The following is a 19330-nucleotide window of genomic DNA, read 5'->3' as shown; positions in this document are numbered from 1 at the left end:
TTATTTCTCACGAATATTTATTTATTTATTTATTTTTTTGCATTATGTGCATTATGTCATTCTACTGAACAACGCGAAAACAGCTGTGTGTTAGTTTCCATGGCGATATGAAGGACCAATTCTAAACGATCTAAAGCTAAAATCTGATCCAGCTGACCCTGTGCATTTCCAATTACATCCAATCAGGACAAAGTCCAACTGTACTAACTTTGGCAAGTCTAGTATTCCTTTGAAAATATTTTCCTCAGTTAAAGAATGTCATTCCAAACAAAACACATATTGAATGAAGTTAGGGGCAGTTTTGAAGACATGCAATTTCACCAACCACACCTCAAATTGAAGTCAAAAACCATAGAAAGAAGACCATAGAGTTCAAAGGGCTTCTTAGTGAGGCCAAACCATGTACATGAGCTCACTGACCTCAACCACCACCTTTGTGTTGACCCATGACTATATGAGGAGTCTAGCTGGAGGATTTAGTGTCTGAGCTATGGCTATTTTGACAGGGGGTTTTTGTCTGAAAAGAGGAACTGGAGGAGGGGACTTTTACACAGAGGTCGCCACACTCATGACTTAGGGTTGCGGCAACGGAACGTTGCTTCTACTTTGATTCAGCCAGATAAAACCTTCACGTCAGTCATAGAGGTGCATTACTAAATAACACAGAATTCACACCCTCCTTTTTATTAGCAACTCAACGCCTGAAGATTTAAAGATACGATCTAAAACTGTGGCTAAATGTCCCATGCATGTGAGCCACGCAAGAAAATAGGCTGTCGCAAGCCTCTCTGTCTGTCAATCTGCTTTTTGACGGTTCAGATCCTTATCTTGCACTTTTTATCTTGTCATTGTGGTTCACCTCATGCTCTTCCTGTCTGAGAACTCGTATCTTTTTTCAAATAACCCATTCCCCACTATCCCTGCCTTACCTTTCCAAACCCTTTTCCACAGAAATAGAATTTTGAAATTTGATCATGGGTAATTAAATCACTACTATTTTTTTATATATCAGTTTCATACCAGTTCTTTTAACATCCCAATTAAGTGTGGGCATTTTTCCAACCAAGCCTCTGAGGTTTCTGGTTCAAGACTAGCAGGTTTTAGGGGCTGGTGGAGAGCCAACCGGAAATGGCTCCAGATTGAGCACCACCCTGTTGGTGGAAAATGGGCTTTAGAGTTCCTTGTTTCCCATCATCTGTTTATTTGATCCCTCACTCAGCTTATTTCCGTAATCAGCTTTTGTGATGTAAGCTGCCAATGTGTGTTTATTTGGGATTTATACAGACTTCTCCCTGAGCCATCTTCCTCCCTTGTTTCTCAAACTTTCATGCACGAACATGTAGAACTAAAAACTTAAGCAAACTTCAACATTATTTGTAGTTACAGGTCTTATCTTGTCTATCTTACATTAGTTCAAATTTACACCCCCTCCCCACTGCCCTGGCTTAAGGGGGTCAGGGTGAGATATAAATCCCGGCACCAGTGCACCAAAAACGTACCGCACTGCACGGACAGAACCCTGATGGGTCCCTGGAGGCTCTGGGAGTGGAGAGAGTGTGTAAAGGAGCTTACTATGTAATAGAGGAAGGGAGTGGGCACGCACAAGGCACGGAGTTTGCGTTACCAGTGGCCTCTTGAGTACCTCGCAGCTTCTTCTGCCAGTTCATCTCATTGAAGAGGTCTTCGGAGCGCAAGAAGAAGTCGTTGATCTTGCTTCCCTGCTCGTCACGCTCCGTGGTGTAATAGACGCGGAGCTTGGACTCCTGGGTTAGGAATTCGCATATGTTGGGGACGGGAAATACAATCTGCTCCATTGTGCGATCCAGACGGACGATCTGTAAGTGAAAAACTGAGCATCACGTGACGTCGTAAGCTGTCCGGATTGGCTATAGGGGTTACATTTGCAATGACACAATTAGGTGGACACTGTTCTAACTTACAAAATAGAGTTACAAAGTCGATTTTGGGTTTTTCTAGTTGCCTCTAAAGGTACGATCACATTAGCAAAATTTCACTGACAAAAAAGATCCATTGTCAATAGTGTAGCTATGCATGAAGCACCACTCATACCAAAGTTACTTACAAACCAAGCAGTTTTCTGTTGGTCAACGGAGCACATTTGCATGACCAACTTGAACCGGAGTGAAATCTGTATGGGGAAGTTTTTCCTCCTTCACGCGTCACTCCTAATCACATTCCTTTTAAAATGACTGGATTTTGCCTGCAAAATTGTCTCAAGTTTCTACTTCAAACCGTGTGTATAGAATTGTTTTATTATTATATTACAATTATTATTTGTGCTTTGTGTCCGTAGCACAAACTTCAGAGTTTTTCCACTGTATGAACGATAGTGATACTGATTCTTATGTACTCCAGTCTGAGAAACTATGAATGGAGGATCCATAATTGCCTCCATAGATGAACACCACTGACCTCAATTTGCGCTGTGTGTTTGGCATAGTACTCCAAAGCTTCATCTCCCTCCCCGTACGTCCCTCCTGGCTTCAGCATGGCCTGGAGTTCCTTGTTGTGTCTGGCTAGCTATGGGTGTATGTGGAAAAAGGGATGAGACTATGTTTGTTTTCATTGAGACAGTGTATATATGTTGTAATGTCCCGTCTGGCCTTGTTGTTTTGCTCATAACACACTTTACCATCAACGAAAGGCCAACGCCTGTCTGAGAAATGCTGGCTCAAATTGAATAAAGCAAACCTGAACTCAGAACTACCCAATACGTAAGTTGCTGCACATTATTGACATACCTAATCTATGAATGCTTCGGGAATATGATGTCAAATGTCCATTGTTCAAGAGATCACATAAAGGTTCAATCCTCAATCCTATAATACACACCACTGCAATCATGCCACCCACACCTCAGGCAAACATGAAACATTTTGCCAGTCTAAAGCCAATGAATAAAGCTGTATTTCAAAACTACTACACAAAATTGTAAGCTGTAGCTGATATAGACAATGAAGCTGGCGTTGGAGTGCAATTATTAACTTTCTTGCTTTACTGTGACTGTAAAAAACTCTGTATATGATGTTATACAGGTAGCCAGCTAGAAACACGACTATAATTTAACTTTTTAGCAAATTCCCAATATTGTTTTCAAACTGTTTACTTTCCATGACCTGAGTAGTTGACCTGGATGAGAAAACCGACTGTAGAAGAAGACAGTTTACGTTTATGTGCTCTATAGCGCCTCTTGTGGCAATGCTGAGAATTGTATTGCATCACGAATTCTGTCTAGGGCTGTCAAACACTTAATCACGATTAATCGCATACAAAATGAAAATTTGAGTTTGCCTAAAATATTTGGGTGTACTGTGTGTAATTATTATGTATATATAAATACAAACACATCCATGTATATATTTGAGAAATATTTACAAGTATATGTATTTATTTATATTTTTATATAATTTATATTATATATAAATAAATTTTTTGGACATAAATAACATATTTCTCTTAAATATATACATTAATTTGTGTTTATTTATATATACATATTAATTAAACACATTACTCACACATATATTATACAAACTCAAACTTTTATTTTGTATGCGATTAATCGTGACTAATCGTTTGACAGCCCTAATTCTGTCACACAACGAGACCATAAAAATCGGACTTGCCAACTTTTGGGTCATAGATTCTTAAATTTATGTAATGTTATGTAATTTTGTCATTTTCAAGTTTAATATATTTATAAAAAGAAATATGCAAATATGCAAATTCTGCATATACAGAATCTGAATTTTGTTTTAATAAATGGAAATAAACAATATACAATTGTATTGTAAAAATCTTATTTTGGGAATACTTAATAAATATATATATACATATATTCCATTTTTGAATCTGCTTGTGTGATTAATTACTAGTTTAAGTGTGAATAAATGTCTTTTCATCATGTATCTAAATTTGATGTCTTTCTCTAACAGCTAGATGCCCATAAAATAGCCGCATTCAATATTCTCACAATGCCCCAATTATCAAAACAACTGAGGGGCAAAGCCCAACAGTGGACAAATAAAGTCTGTTTAAAACACAGAATCTACTCCAGTGGTAAAACTAAATGGATTACTTGTTGCTGCAATTATGTATTGACCTTCTGAGCCACAACCCGCAAAAGCATATTTCTCTATTATTTGAGTAAAGTGGCCCTGTCAAACGTACTTTCTGTTCTCTGGTCTTTTCATTCACAAACCTCTGATTCCAAACAGTGTCATTTGGAGAGCCAGTGAAAAAGCTGCCCCGTTTCTAACATGGTTACATAACTGATCCTCTGACGATGACCCAGATAATTACGTGAATAGGCAGAAAATCTATACAGCTCAAGTGCACAGGGGAGGGGAAGATGGTGATATAATCCAGACATCTGACACAGTGAACACAGCAAAAGTGTGTGTAAATGTATATTTGTGTGCGTCACCTGATGGGCCAGGATGTAGATGTTGTGACCCACATTTCGAGGAGAAGCGGCATGCTCTTCCTCACCCTGGTCATCATCATCGTTGTGTTCCACCTCAATTTCTCCCTGCATGTAGGCCTTTTTGATCACCTCCACCTGTACACCAACCAAACATTTACATAATGACAGTAGGTGGTTTTAAGTGTGCCTATCGTATACAAAACAGAAGGAGCATGAGAAAGATGCATTTTCAATGTAAAGTGTCAACTTTACATTCACATTGCTAGCGTGTGCATTCATTGTTTGCATTTACCAGTTCTTTAGGCCTCATGTTATACAAAATCCTCTCTGCGTTCTCACTGTCATGTCGGCTTTCCATGATGGCCAGCAGCAGTTTTGAGGCATTATTCTGTAAAAAAAAAAAAAAAAAAAAAAAAGGTCATTCACGTCAATTATTTTTGACTAAATTCTAAACTACATATCCCATAAAGCTCTGGAGGTGTTCTCGCACCTTGAGCTCCAGCACCAAGTCCATCCTCTTCTTGCCGAGAGGGTTGATGTCATTGAGGATGAGAGCGATGATGATGTCGATACCGTTACATTCATGTGTGGCAATACAGTTCTGAACAAGGGGAAAGATGTTAAATGTATACTAATGTTCAAGAGTTTTTCATTTCTTTGAAAGAAGTTTCTTTTGCTCACCAAGGCCGCATTTATTTGATCAAAAATACAGTAAAAAATAGTAATATTGTGAAATATTTTTACAATTTAAAATAACTGTTTTCTATTTGAATATATTTAAAAAAAGTAATTTATTCTTTTGATGCAAAGTTGAATTTTCAGCATCATTACTCCAGTCTTCATTGTCACATGATCCTTCAGAAATAATTCCAATATGCTGATCTGCTGCTCAAGGAACATTTCTACGGAAGAGGATTAGGGCCAAGCAATAATAAAAAAATAAAACCATCTCGAGATTAAAGTTGTTAAATTACGAGAACAAATTCGTTAAATTATGATTTATGAATTAAAATGATGAGAATAAAGTCATTAAGTTAACTAATTTATTCTTGTAATTTAACAAATTTATTCTCGTAATTTAATGACTTTATTCTCAACATTTTATCTCGACTTTTCTCGAAATTTAACAAAATTTTTCTCATAATTTAACGAATTTGTTCTCGTAATTTAAGGAGTTTATTCTCAACATTTTTTCTCAACTTTATTTTCTCGTAATTTAACAACTTTAATCTTGAGATGGTTTTAATTTTTTATTATTGCTTGGCCCTAATCCTTTTCCGTACAATTCTTATCATTACAAATGTTGAAAAAAGTTGTTCAAGTGAACAGAATTGTACATTTTTGTTAACAATGTAAGAGTTTTTACTGTCACTTTAGACCAAATTAATGTGCCTTCATTGAATAAAAGTATTAATTTCTTATGATCAGTAGGGATGTCCAGATCCGATCACATGATCGGAAATCGGGCCCGATCATGTGGTTTCAGACTCGATCGGAATCGGACATTTCCTCCCGATCAGGACTCGGATATATATGTATTAGGGGTGCAACGGTTCTCCACTTACGGACCGCACTTGCACTGCGGTCCATCTCGAATGACGACGCATCTATTGGTTAATATGGTTTGTTTAAAATAGCAATGTGGAAAACAGACAGAGTTCAGATAATGTATGTTTCAGTCTCAAATGTTTCAAAGAGAACTCGCACGCGCTGTGAGAAGATTTGTGTGCGCTCATCCGAAGCGCGCACACGCTTATTCCAGTCAGCGCGCAAATACTGAGTTCTCTTTCACGCCTTGCGCTTCGGCGGCCACATTCATACAAAAATTATATCAACATGCCCGTCCTAGCGAGTATCCTAGCAAACATAGTCGGTTATGTCTTAAGTGAGCGTATATTAGTCGAGAAAGACGGCGCATGTGGAACAGTAGGCTATATGTACTGGATCGTGCATGTCTTAAAGGGAAAACAACTATTCCTGCTGCCTGTATTTAATGTTAAATCAAACAACAAATAACAAAGAAATTACTCACTGCTCTTGACTGAATAGTTTTTGTAACTTCAATAATGATTAATCTTTATTTTTTATACAGTAAAGATAATATGCAGTGATATTTTATATTTGATTACTATTTGAAAACCGAATACCTGAAAAACCTGAAAAGCACTGTTCCTGGATCTGTTTTTTTCGCTCTTCTTTATTCTTCTTTATGTAGGCTATCAAGTATCGGATCGGGACTCGGTATCGGCAGATACTCAAAATCAAATGACTCGGACTCGGACTCGAGGGCAAAAAAACGTGATCGGGAAATCCCTAATGATCAGTAGTGTATATTAGGCTCATAACTTCTTAAAAGGTGAAAATAATTGACAGAAATGGGCTAAACAATCTAAACAAAAGCAAAAAAAAAACATTTATGCACATCAGAGAACAAACTGTTACAGGAAGTGCATTCCCACAAATTTAATATGAAAATTAACCTGCAATTAACTGATTATGGCTCTGGTGTGCTTCAGTGAGAGACTAATCATCCAATCATTACAGGACAAAAGCACACTGTCAGCATACAAGTACACTACATTTCCCCTTAGAAAAGTAGGACAATGATGATAATCTGTCCCATTATGGTCCTATGAAGTCAGAAAAGTTGCATAATGCCTAGCCTAACACGGATTTTGCAATTAATCTGAGTAGACAATAGTGGGTATATACTGTATGCGTGTCTATGAGTGTCATAATCTTAAAGCAACAGTTCCCCAAAAAATTACAATTCTGGCATCATTTTCTCTCCTTAGTGTTTTGAGTTCAATGAATCAGTCAATTCGGTCTGAATGATTTGATCCCCAAAAGCATCATGAGCCCAAGTACAGCAGACTGAAACCATTGGCACCAACGGTCTTTACAATCTACTTAGGCTTACAATGCCTTTGGAAAACGCAACCTGATTCGAGTTTAACTCATTGACATTTGATTACTTGATTCAAAAGACCTGGAATATATTTTTCTCAAATTTATGGTGGTAAACAAGAAAAAAATTCAACAATTTTCATTTTTGGGTGAACGATTCCTAGTATAGAACAAAAAGAGTGTGTGGATGTGTCAGGCCCACCTGGTTTTCATGGCAAGGGCCCTGGCAGTATTCTGTCAGGCTCTCCACAGTCTGGTTTATGAGAGCGACGTTCTTCTCGTTAATATACAGTCCCAGCAGCCCCAGGCCCCCCGTAGTGCTGCCACATATACAATCCAGGAACTGCAGAGTCTCACACACCAGGTTGTAGTTGTTTTTGTTGTTCTGACAGCGAAGGAAGTTCTGGAGAACAAGCAGGGAAAAACAGGATATGAGGACCTTGTGTATTTATAAGTCATATTAGAGCTAGAGGAAGCACAGATAGAGTCGATACATAACTCATAGTATGATAAGGGACAGGATTTAGATTCAATCAAGAATCATAATTCTTAGGGGCAAAAAAGTTTTAATTTCTATTCATATGTATTTTTTCTTTCAATGACTTTGGGAATATCAGAATCAAGAGGTAATATGTAAAATTTGCTTACAATGTAACCATCTGTAGGATAGGGTTATGTAAAAAGTTCAAGATACAAACAATAGGTAAACAAAGAAATAATTATTAAACAATTCCCCAAAAGGTTGATGATAAGCTAATTACTGAGAAACTAGCATGAAACACCTCGGAAGATATAAAATCTCTCTCTCTTTTTTTTTTTTTTTTACTTATATTGTACTATTGATATTTTTCAGTATTGAACGAAATATCTAAACTGAAATTAATTTAGAACTTTATATATTTATATTTAATTTATATATTTTATATATATTTAAAATATATCAAAATAAACTCCATTTACTTATTTAAATACACATTCCTGTCTTACTGTGTACAATTCATCAGTGAATGTTATTCGAAAAAATAAAATGTTGTCTTCGCAACCTTTTACTGTAAACTTTCAATCCCTGGCTCCATTCTGGTATCCAAATATCCAGTTTGTTTGAGAAATACATCACACTCTCAGAAAAAATGTGTAAAAACTGTACCTGTAGAGTTACAACAGCTTGTCAATGGGGCAGTCCCCTTAAAAGGACATCTTTGTACCTTTTTTACTCCTAAAAGGTGCATATTAGTACCTTAGAGTAACGATGTGTACATTAAGGTACTAATATGAACCTTTTAAAGGTACTGCCCCAGTGACAAACTGTCATACCCCTAAAGGTACAATTTTTACACCTTCTTATGTGCATGCTGCCCCTGTGTTCTGGGTGAATGGTCCCCTTGTCAGCATTACCGATGCACAATTATTTAAAAATATTCTCTAGTCAAGCTGCTGACCTGCAGTTCACGGTTGTGGTTTTCACAGAGCAGCTGCATGAGGCGCAGAATTGGCTGCATGATCGTTATGATCACGCTCATCTCGTTGTCATCCTGATTCTTTTCACCCGTGCTGGCCTGCCCCTCCGCCACATTCAGATGCTCGTCTGCATCCGCCTCCCTTCGGTAAGCAGTGATTGCCTTCTTGGTGGCCGTAGAAGCTTCAATAAGTTGCTCCCGCACATCTTCGGTTACTACTGCAACACACTTGACTGAAAGATGAAGAGGATTGTATTTGTTTAGTGTGCTTTTGCAAGTCTGGGTTGCACAGTTATTCATTATAACCACTTGTCCTATGGTAATTGTAGTTCTGTAGTTCTCCCTGACCTTTCTTGCGTGTTTGGGTTTCCTTGCTGTCGGTGTCCTCGTCTTTAGGCTTGCTGCCCAGATCACTGGTGTTCACCGTCACAGTTGCCTTAATCTCTTGCTGGGCCAGCTTCATCCGCTCGTAAAACACTTTAAAGAACTTCTCTGACTTATTGTCACCTGTCAGACGGCAGAAAAACGACCGCTGGAAGGGCAGGCAGAAGAGTGAGGGAAAAAGCAATAGAATTGAGTTAGCATACTGTAAATGAAAGGTAAAATAATCAGTTTTTACTTGCATTGTGCTACTGATACATTTTAGTACTGAATGAAATATAAATGTAAAATTAATTTAGAATTTGATTAAAACAAGATTATATATATATATAATATAATATATATATATAATATATACATAATATACATATACATACATATATATATATATATATATATATATATATATATATATACATAAATTTTCATTTTGGGCAAAAATGTGATTTTTTATTTTATTTATTTTTTTACATGAAATTATACTCTAAATAAGAAAATAAAACTGCCAGTAGGTGGTCATTCATTCATTCGATTCATTCAAAAGGCTGATTCATTCAGGAATTACGTAAATGGCTCTCTTTATGAATGGACCACTGAATCATTGGTTCACGTGATTGATTCGCTCAAAACACAGATTGATTCAGAAATGTGTTGCTCGGAGATACACAACAATTCCGCTCTGGCTTTACAGGTAATTTTTTTGTTGGCAAAACTGAGCAAAAATTTAGTCTCTAAAATAACACAATATTAACTTATTTACTGAGCTGTTGTTTAAAGTCAATATAACATTTGCACTCTTGCTATTGTTGACAAAAACAGCACTCGTGTGATATTGCGCTTGTTACTCATGTGATATTGCTTAATCATATGATATAAACATGAGACAAAATCTCATACGGGGCATTTTTGCCCTGATATCTTGAATTGTACGGGCATTCTAACTGCACTCTATAGGCTACATCATGTAGCTAGTTTTTACTGGGGCGGGGCGAGTGCGTTTATATGCGTTTATATTTATATTTACCTTATTTGTATATGCTGTATATACACGCTTTCACAATCTTATACTCTTATTTTTCAAATGGTCAAAGAAATTTGGGAATTTGATTCATTTCATGTGCACATGCCACTCCTGTACCAGTGTATAAGGAGTTAAGTTAGCATCGCGGCGCAGCCATGCTCCTAAGCAGAGTTCTCACGTCCCTCCCTCCCCTCCACCCTGTTTACTGCCAGCCAGACTCACACCAGTGAGGTTACATAACCCTCTCTGTATAACACACACACACGCGCGCGCATACACGAACTCACTCACACACAAACTCACAGCAATTAACACGGAAATAACCTGGAGTGCCTCCCTCAGCTCACCTGAATTTGCACCATCTGTCTTCACACTGTCCCATGTGCAACAAGGCTTGCACAGTCAACACGTTTGCACAAACAAGCACACAACGTCTCACATTCACAATGTGCTTTCCAAAGAAAACAGTTCAGAGGGTTTCATGTTCTTCTGAACCTAAAAGGTCATGCCCAATGTAATTGTGTTTTAAGAATACATTACAGTCTAAATATTAAAAGAAAGCTTTCAGTTCCTTCTATGAATAAATGCGGCCCGCTGGTTATGTAGTGTTTTTCTCTGGTATATCCTGTCCTACTTTCGCTCGTTTTTTTCCCCTTACATAAGGCAGTAATCAGCTGAGTGGCAGAGGGGATAGCAGCGATAGACTGCTCATGCACGCTCGCTCAGGACGCAGGGGAAAAAATAGGAGGGGACAAGAGCGCAAAGGAAAATCCTGCCCTACTTTTTCGAGCCAAACAGGCACGGAGCGAGTGTGTGATGTGCGACACAAGGAGGGAGGGTGAGGAGTGCAAGTTATCAGCAGAATTCTGGGGCAGTTTTGAAAGCTCGTTACATAACCAGCCTTCTTTCCAGGTTAACAGTGAACTCAGTCATTCAGGCCTCTTTCAAACAACAGCGAGTGAAAGAGAAACGCAGCACACCCACAGCGGCGCACGCACACACATACTGTCTGCACAGAGGAGATGTACTTGAAAAAATGATTCATCTGCTCCAGTGCATCCAGTAAACCTCAGGACGTCATCGGATAACTTGCATTTTATTAAAAAAAAAGAGCTAACTAATCTATTTCTGTGAATGACCTCTTTGTTAAATACTCCTCACTCAAGTTAACTGAAGGCAGTCCTGACACGGAGCCGATCCTTCCGAGAGATTTAAACGCGAAGAAAATCAACAGGTTATGTAAGACCTCGGAGCGGAGTTTATAGCATTACGGCATTCAAATGTGCAAGTCTCATGACCGCTCTAATAAACAAGACGGCCACATCTGATGCATCGCTGCAGTAAACATGTCAACACCTGACTGCCATATGACGCACATCCAGGAAAACAGCAAAACAGTGGAAAGGATGGGAAAATAAGCATGGAAAGTGTTTTCCAGGTGTTAGGCAGGAGTCTTTAACCTTTTTCTGGCTATGTAGCCCCTAATGGATAAAAACATGGAGTAGGGACCCTCGTAACATTTTGTATAAAACTGAGTGTTGCATTTTAATTGGGGATGGCCCGATACCAAGCTCATGTACTTGTACTCGTACTCGTAAAATTACCCCCGATACCAAAGACACAGAGACACTGGCGGCAGCTGCAGAAACAACGGGGTGTGGAAATACTTCAAAACTAATGATGACCCAAACATTGCGAACTGCATGCAAATCGCGCTGAATGACACAGACCAGAAGCGTTCTCTCTTTCTTTCTCATTGCACATGAATGGTCAAATGCACAAATAGTTGTCAAAATGTCCATCGTGTTGAGTATTTCACGTAAATACAGTTGGTTATGGCTTAAGTGGACGTAAACAGGTGAGTGAAAAAAGGATATGTGTGTATTACACCCATGGATTCGGTGTTAAAAGGACAGTAGCCGGATTAAATATTTGTCTGTCATTAATGTTAATGAAACAACAAAAGATGTTAAATGAATGTATTAAAAAAGCAGGTTAAAAAAGACTTTTGTTTTTTTATTATGACTTTGGTAATTATGCCCTTTGAAGGTTATTGGACATTGTGAAATTTGTGCTTTAAGTTTGTGACAAGCACATAAAATTATTACTTTTTTCATTGGAGTAGGCTAATAATAAAGAAGCTGTCCTACATGCATTAGTCTCACTGTAATGTGCTTGGAAAATTGCCACATCACAAAAAAAAATAAAAAATAAATAATAAATGTATAGGCATCGGTATCGGTGAGTGCCAGGAAAAAAAAAAAAATCAAACAAAATAATGATTTTTTTTAACAATATCGAGTGATGGCCGATTTCAAAAAGCTGCTTCATGAAGCTTCGGAGCTTTACGAATCAAATCAATGATTCAGAGCACCAAAAACACGTGATTTCAGCAGTTTTTGCGGTTTGATATGTGATTCGAATCACTGATTCGACTCAAAAGATTCATAACGCTCTGAAGCAGTGTTTTGAAATCGGCCATCACTAAATATTGTTAAATACTTTTTGTGCACCAAAATAAGTTTTCTCTACCTTTATAATATAAAGGTAGAACCACTGAACTCACATGAACTGATTTAAATTATGTTTTTAGTACCTTTATGGATCTTGAAAGAGGAAGTACTATTGCTGAAGGCCTCACCGAGCCATCGGATTTAATCAAAAATATCTTAATTTGTGTTCCGAAAATGAACGAAGGTCTTACGGGTGTAGAACGACATGAGGGTGAGTAATAAATGACATTATTTTCATTTTTGGGTCAACTAACCCTTTAAGAACATTGGTACTCATTCCCATCCCTAGAAACATGGAGTGTTGCGGATCTTGTTTTATTGTTTACAGCTGGAATTTATATAAGAGTTTCCAAGATTGTACGAGCTGTATACAATCAGCTTGGTGTGCTAATACACATGCATGTGTTCTTCGTGACCTTTATGCGTGGCATGACACAAGTGCACATGGGTCTTCATAACTCATGTGAGAAATGAATAAGTGGCTGTATCATGAGTTGACTTTTAAGGACAAAGGCCACTCCCTCCTACATGAAGATGATAAAAAGTGACAGTAAAGACCTTTATAATGTTTCTTTTTCAAATAAATGCTGTTCTTTCAAACTTTCTACTCATCAGAGAATCCTGAGAAAAATATATCACAGTTTATACAAAAATATTAAGCATTACAACTTTTTTAAAAAAAAATGATAATAAGAAAAGTACCTTGAGCAGCAAATCAGCATATTAGAATGATTTCTGTTGTGATTTATGATCAAAATCTTGAACAAATAAATGCAGCCGTGTTAAGCATAAGAGACTTTTCTTTCAAAAACTTTTGAACAGTAGTGTATATTCAATTTACAATTTGCAATAATAGCTGGAGATTATAATCTATTATGTGTGTATAATTCCCTCTATAATAAGTTTTAAAGGCTCTCAGAACCCTTGCCAATGTCATTGCATTTCATTCCCATCTAATCCTAGTTGAAGGCCTGTCTTAGCCCTTGAACCCATCATAACTTGATTACAAGTCATCAACATCAACAAGCAAGGTGACCAGTCACAGTCCAACAGGAAGTAGACTTTGCATGTGCAGGTGAACGTGGGCAGTTCTCTAATAGCAGCCTCAACGCACGAAGCAAAAGGTCAACAAGCAACCGCCTCCCCGTCCCCTTCTCGTCTATCCGAGCTCTTGGCATCAACAAGAGGATGTTATGTAAGATCTATTTATAAGTGCGAGCTCAATCAGTGCCGTCGTCGTGCCCACCCGGCTGCGTAACCACGGGAACGGCTTGCGCTGTGGTGGCTGGGGATGCGGGGAGATGTCGACGGGCGGCTACAAGGCACGTCCTTCACACTTCAACATCAGTTTCTCAACAGCAGCTGAGAGTCTGCAATACAACACGCACATAGGCGCACAAACTCAAGGTTTTCAAGTGCACTCACAAATCCATTAGAGAACACTAAGGATTATAATAATAAGAGATGGGGGGGGGGGTAACCCTATAAAGCCTACTGTATCATATATGATACTCAAATTTATAAGGACTCTAAATAATCATTTAAAGTCATTTAAATCATTTCAGAATATAAGTATCAAACATGATACATCAGGCTTTTGAGGAACATCTAATTATACATCTCCATCATCATTGTATTCCATTGCATTATATGTTTTGCTCCCCACAATCGAAACTATAGAGCTTTGATCACAAAAGCATTTAAGGGCCAGATTTACTAAATAGGGCAAATTAGCATGAGAGCACAATTAAAAAAAAAAAAAAGCACCAATGGGAGTGGAAAGTTCTGCATGTGATCTACTGACGACGCGCAAATTAGAGAACGCAGACGCAGCCGGATAATTTCCATAATGACCAATGCAATCTACCAAGAGCAGCTCAAATTAGCGTCTGGTTTAAGACATGCTTTTTTGGGGCAGTAAATACTGGCGCAAATACCAGTAAATTGACTAGCACAAACCTTAGTAAATCACCTTGCATGATTCATTTGAATACTCTCCTCCCATACATTTTGCATCTGAAAGAGAAACTCCTACAAATACATATGCAATAAGGTCAACCGCAAAAATAACTGTGTCCACGCTGTTTCAGCAATACTTTTTCACTGCGTGGCTTTAGTAAATCCTGACAGTAGTTTTTTAACAGCAAAAGTGATTTTGCGCTTGCACAAGCTGTTAGCAAATCTGGCCCTAAATATCATCTTACTACGACATATTATTGGGAGATATGACAACTAATATTAATGCGCGTTTTATGTAAGTAGTCTGTTAAACTGTTATAAGGATCTCATTGATTTAGGCTTAGTCTACACGTAAAAGGCTATTTTTATTAACAAGGATATTTTTATTAGAGTTTTTCCTCTGTTAAAAAAAAAAATTTTAAATCGTGTCCACATGAAAATGCAAAAACACGTTATGAAGTGCTTGTCAAGAGCATGCCAAACAAACAGGTGGCCATATAACCTTAGCCATGTTGGCCAATCAGAAACCTAGAAAAAAAAGTTATTATCGGTTCCGGTTCTGACGTCACAAGCCAAAATCTCCTGTTTCACTGTCTATAAAACGACATTGTAACTGGAGTTTCTAAAAATATTCACCCTGGCAGGAGTTTTCAAAAATGTTTGGTTTCAGTGACCAGATACTGTGTTTGCATGTGGATGAACGGCCAAACCGCTTAGAAAAAGCTTCGGATTTGAATAAACCCGTGTTCGTGTGGACAGGGCCTTACATTACAAGCTTTCAGAACTAGGGATGCAACGATGCAGCCGGAATCAGCTGAAATTCATTTAAAACGTGACGATTCAAGTCAGTTGAGATGCTAAATGAATTGTGATCAATTTGGGGGCTTTAAAACTACTTTTAAAGTAATTTTAGCGCACAGCGCTGCTTTGTTTACAGCTGTAACCATGAAAGCTCTGAATTGCCGCTGTTCCATAAGCGTCACCTGCTGTCAGACAGTAAATTTGCATTCTCATGCAGCCCGTCTGCTGTTATGAAGTTTTATGTAGCATATTTTCACAAAGCTAAAGTCTGAATATTCTGTATTTGCTTTAAATGTTAAAAATTAAACAATCTAATTTAAATTAAAAACTGCTCATGCATGCAGTATCTTTGTTGGGATTGTGATTAAAATTCAGTGGTTGCTTCTAATTTTAAATGGCTACAGATAGTTCAGCCTGTAATAGAGTAATAGATCTTGTTCATGTACTCATATGAAGAGATTTCTTTTATTTGTATTATTTATTTATTTACTTGATTTAGAAATTGTTATAATTGTTTTGTTATAAAGATATTTCAGTTTCACAAAGAAATTTGCAGCATTTTGTCTGAGAAATAATAAAAAGACACTTTCATTTAAATCTAATTTTGTTAAAAAAAAAAATTGTGAGAAAATCAAATCGTGAAACCAGTATTGTGAATCGTATCAAATCGTGAGTTGAGTGAATCGTTACATCCCTATTAAGACTATCATCTTACTTTTTGACCATATAAACATCAGCTACTGCACCAAATTGCATATTTTTGTTCAGTTTGGGCCTTCGAATAAAATTTTAAAAAAATTCCTAAAGTATGAGCTTCATTTTCTCACTATAGCATACTAAATGAACCATAAAAGTCTAAATATGCTCAATAAAAAAAAAAAAAGTACTTTTTTCAAACATATTTAATCTAAAGATTCAATAAACTGAAAAAATAAATAAAATAAAATTAGATTTTTCTGACTCTTATTATTTAATATGTAAGGCTTTACAGGGTTAAAATAGCTGGATGTAAATACAGCCAAGGCCAGACTCAAGTGCTGCACTCTCACACTCACACCTGTTGTGCTTCATTACACTTGTGTGTGTCTGGTTGTGTCTTGTGGGCTGTTTGGAGTTTACGGTAAACAGAGAGGGCCGTGGGCAAAAGCAGAGCTATGCATGCGACTAACTTCAAGTGCACAGATCATCTCCAAGGACGATTCTGACCGTGACAAAGTCTGAAAAAGTGTGTAAATATTTATAGGTCATGGAATTAACAAACATATAAGCACCTCCCACTTACACACACACACTGGGTGCTCGTTTCAGGCTGAGTTATGTAGGTCATAAGCTAATGTTTAACCGTGCATTTATGTGGCAGGCGACAGGTGCAGGGTGTGACCTGAAACCTCTGGAGGAGTCCTCGACTTTGAATTTGTATCCCGCTCAACCTGATGCCATTTTTCCAATATTACATAACATGCCCGACTATAGGAAGAGCCGAGGTTTTGAGTTCAAAAGAGTCATGTTGCTATTCTTCTGCATATACTCCACTTTTTAAACATCAATGAGAAGTTTGAAATGGAGCCATGTGAGAACCTGACCAGATGATGACAGCCAGAATAAAAAAAAAAAAAATCCAATAATAGGGTCAAAACAAAAGCCCTAACCTCTGGATCCCAATCTGAAGGCCAATTGCTAAGGCTCAGGAATGGAGACCCTTCTTTCCCCTCCCAGGTGCAGTGATACACATTTCTATTTATACTTTCTTCAGGAAATCGCTGTGCCTTACGTGCATGCGTACGTGCCAGCTGGAAATAACATGGCACATCTCTCAAATTCAAATTAATGTATCACTTTCTGTTTTTAAAAGAGACTAACATGCAAAATAAGCTGTAAAGTCATTTGAGAATGCTTAAAGGGATAGTCTACCCAAAAAAATTTAAATACTGACATCGTTTACTCACAAAAGATGATATTTCGAAGAATGTTTCAACTGCTTTTGCCCATATAAAGTCAATGGGGTCAAAAAAAAAAGAAAGAAAGAAAAAGAAAAGGGAATACAGTATATATATTATATATATAATGTATTTTATATTTATTATTATAGTATTTATTGATATTTTATAAAATATAAAAACTTTTTACATTTTAGTTAAGATTTTAGTGATTTTGCTACAATATGTGATTGTCATTTTTTTTTATATTTCTATATATCTTTATTTGTATTATTTTAGTACTGTACTTCAACTTATTTATTTTAGTTAAAGTTAACAATAACAACACTGGAATTTTAGTTAAATATGTAGGTCCTTGGAATACTTGATTCTGATTGGTCAATTGTGACATTACACTGTATGGTCAAATATTTTAGCATAATGACAGGTAAGCTATGCGATCTTTTTCCTCGGCAACCTATTTCCTACATTTCTCATATCATTCTGTGGTCTCTTTCTTTTCACATAATATAATAATTTCAACTCTCAATACCTACCCAAGATGACATTTAGCCCATGCAATTCACCAAAAAGGTATCCCATAATAATCTATGATATAAAAAAACTCAATAGCAAATTCATGCTAGCCTAATGTCTGTTTTCCACTCTTGAGCAACCTTTGACATGCTGCATAAAAGTGTATTATTAATGACCGTCTATTTATAAATGGACTTTGGCTCTGTGAGTATATATATGATCTTCTAGAATGAAAGATAGGAGTATATTACATCCTTCTGTCAGAGAGGTATGTATTCGCCAACGTCATAGAGCAGAGATTGTGTGTGTGTGGATAACTGGTTAAGCGTCTCAGGCTTTCGGCCCACTTGCTGCAGAGTGAGTGGGCGACAGCTTCCGTCACGGGTCATCCAGAACCTGGCTGTTCTCGCACACTCTGCTTTTGCACTGTACTCTCGCTGTCTCTCATTCCCTCCTACTCCTACTTGAGCATTGCTCACCACAGATGAAGTCCCGTCTGCCCTTCCGACTTCTGTCTGGCCTGCAGGTTTTACAGTATATAGCTGGAAGAATACAGGTCTTATTTGAGCGAGCGCCAATGGATTCATCCTTCAGGATGGCTATGTCAACCTCCCTAATTTTCTCTATTCGGTTCATTGTGGGACGCTTCAAGCATGTGAAATTGGAACTCGTGTATCCTGTGACCTCATTACTTTTCAAAGGCAACCTGTGACTTTCAGATTACTCTGGTGTGTGGTTTAGGAAAAGCAATGATAAACACAGACTTGAGGCTTAGTCGTGCCAAGTGCAAATTTTAAAACAAAACTAAATTAATGCATTTAAAGTGGTGTTTGCTTGTGCAAAATTAGCCACAACAATGCTAAGGTGTTGAGGGTGATCGCCATAGCATTGAAGCTACTAATGATGCACATCATAAAAATAACATACAGCGATGAGCCTCTTTTATGGAGGCCAGGTCCATTTTTTTAATAGATCAGATGGCAATCATTTCATTATTCCATTTTTTGAAAATCAAATCAAAATTAGTTTATAAAAACCCCACAGTTCTACCAAGGTCTGTACAGTTAAAAAAGGATGAATTATTATATGCTTGGGGTGTGACGAGATCTCGTGTCACTCATCTCTCATCGAGGCGAAAAGTAGTCTCATGATATTGCCATGACAGTGTTAGGATGATTAGGAAAGAATATGCCACCGCTACGTTTACATTACTCCTCCACTGTCGTTTTGCTTTGTATTTAAATAAAAAACATTTAATTCAGTTGGATAACGGTCGCCGCCGCTCCATATTCACAGAGTACGCGCGATCGCTGAAAGGGAAAGTAAACGCGAGCGCGCATTCAAACGCGATTTCAATACCTGCATTTTGAAAGCGGCTCCCTGATGCATGC

General features: G+C 37.5%; 1 protein-coding gene across 7 annotated transcripts in view; it reads right to left on the bottom strand.

Annotated features, from left to right (window-relative positions):
* itpr1b (inositol 1,4,5-trisphosphate receptor, type 1b) overlaps window positions 1–19330 on the bottom strand; it is a 163042-nt gene that overhangs the window by 41487 nt on the left and 102225 nt on the right. For 3 of the 7 annotated variants that reach the window (XM_067387904.1, XM_067387902.1, XM_067387906.1), the window contains 8 exons: window positions 9160–9343; window positions 8794–9044; window positions 7557–7757; window positions 4938–5048; window positions 4740–4835; window positions 4448–4582; window positions 2434–2541; window positions 1643–1835 (listed from right to left, as the gene is read on the bottom strand). In XM_067387904.1, coding sequence (XP_067244005.1) covers window positions 1643–1835; window positions 2434–2541; window positions 4448–4582; window positions 4740–4835; window positions 4938–5048; window positions 7557–7757; window positions 8794–9044; window positions 9160–9343 — 1279 coding nt within the window. Of the gene's footprint in view, window positions 1–1603; window positions 1836–2433; window positions 2542–4447; window positions 4583–4739; window positions 4836–4937; window positions 5049–7556; window positions 7758–8793; window positions 9045–9159; window positions 9344–19330 lie in introns of all 7 variants that reach the window. The other 4 variants (XM_067387899.1, XM_067387900.1, XM_067387903.1 and 1 more) reach the window with 2 other exon arrangements.

The sequence above is a fragment of the Chanodichthys erythropterus genome, chromosome 6 (assembly GCF_024489055.1).
Source record: "Chanodichthys erythropterus isolate Z2021 chromosome 6, ASM2448905v1, whole genome shotgun sequence".
Classification (NCBI taxonomy): domain Eukaryota; kingdom Metazoa; phylum Chordata; class Actinopteri; order Cypriniformes; family Xenocyprididae; genus Chanodichthys; species Chanodichthys erythropterus.
The sequence above is the reverse complement of the archived record's forward strand: the minus strand, read 5'-3'. Positions and strand labels throughout refer to the sequence as shown.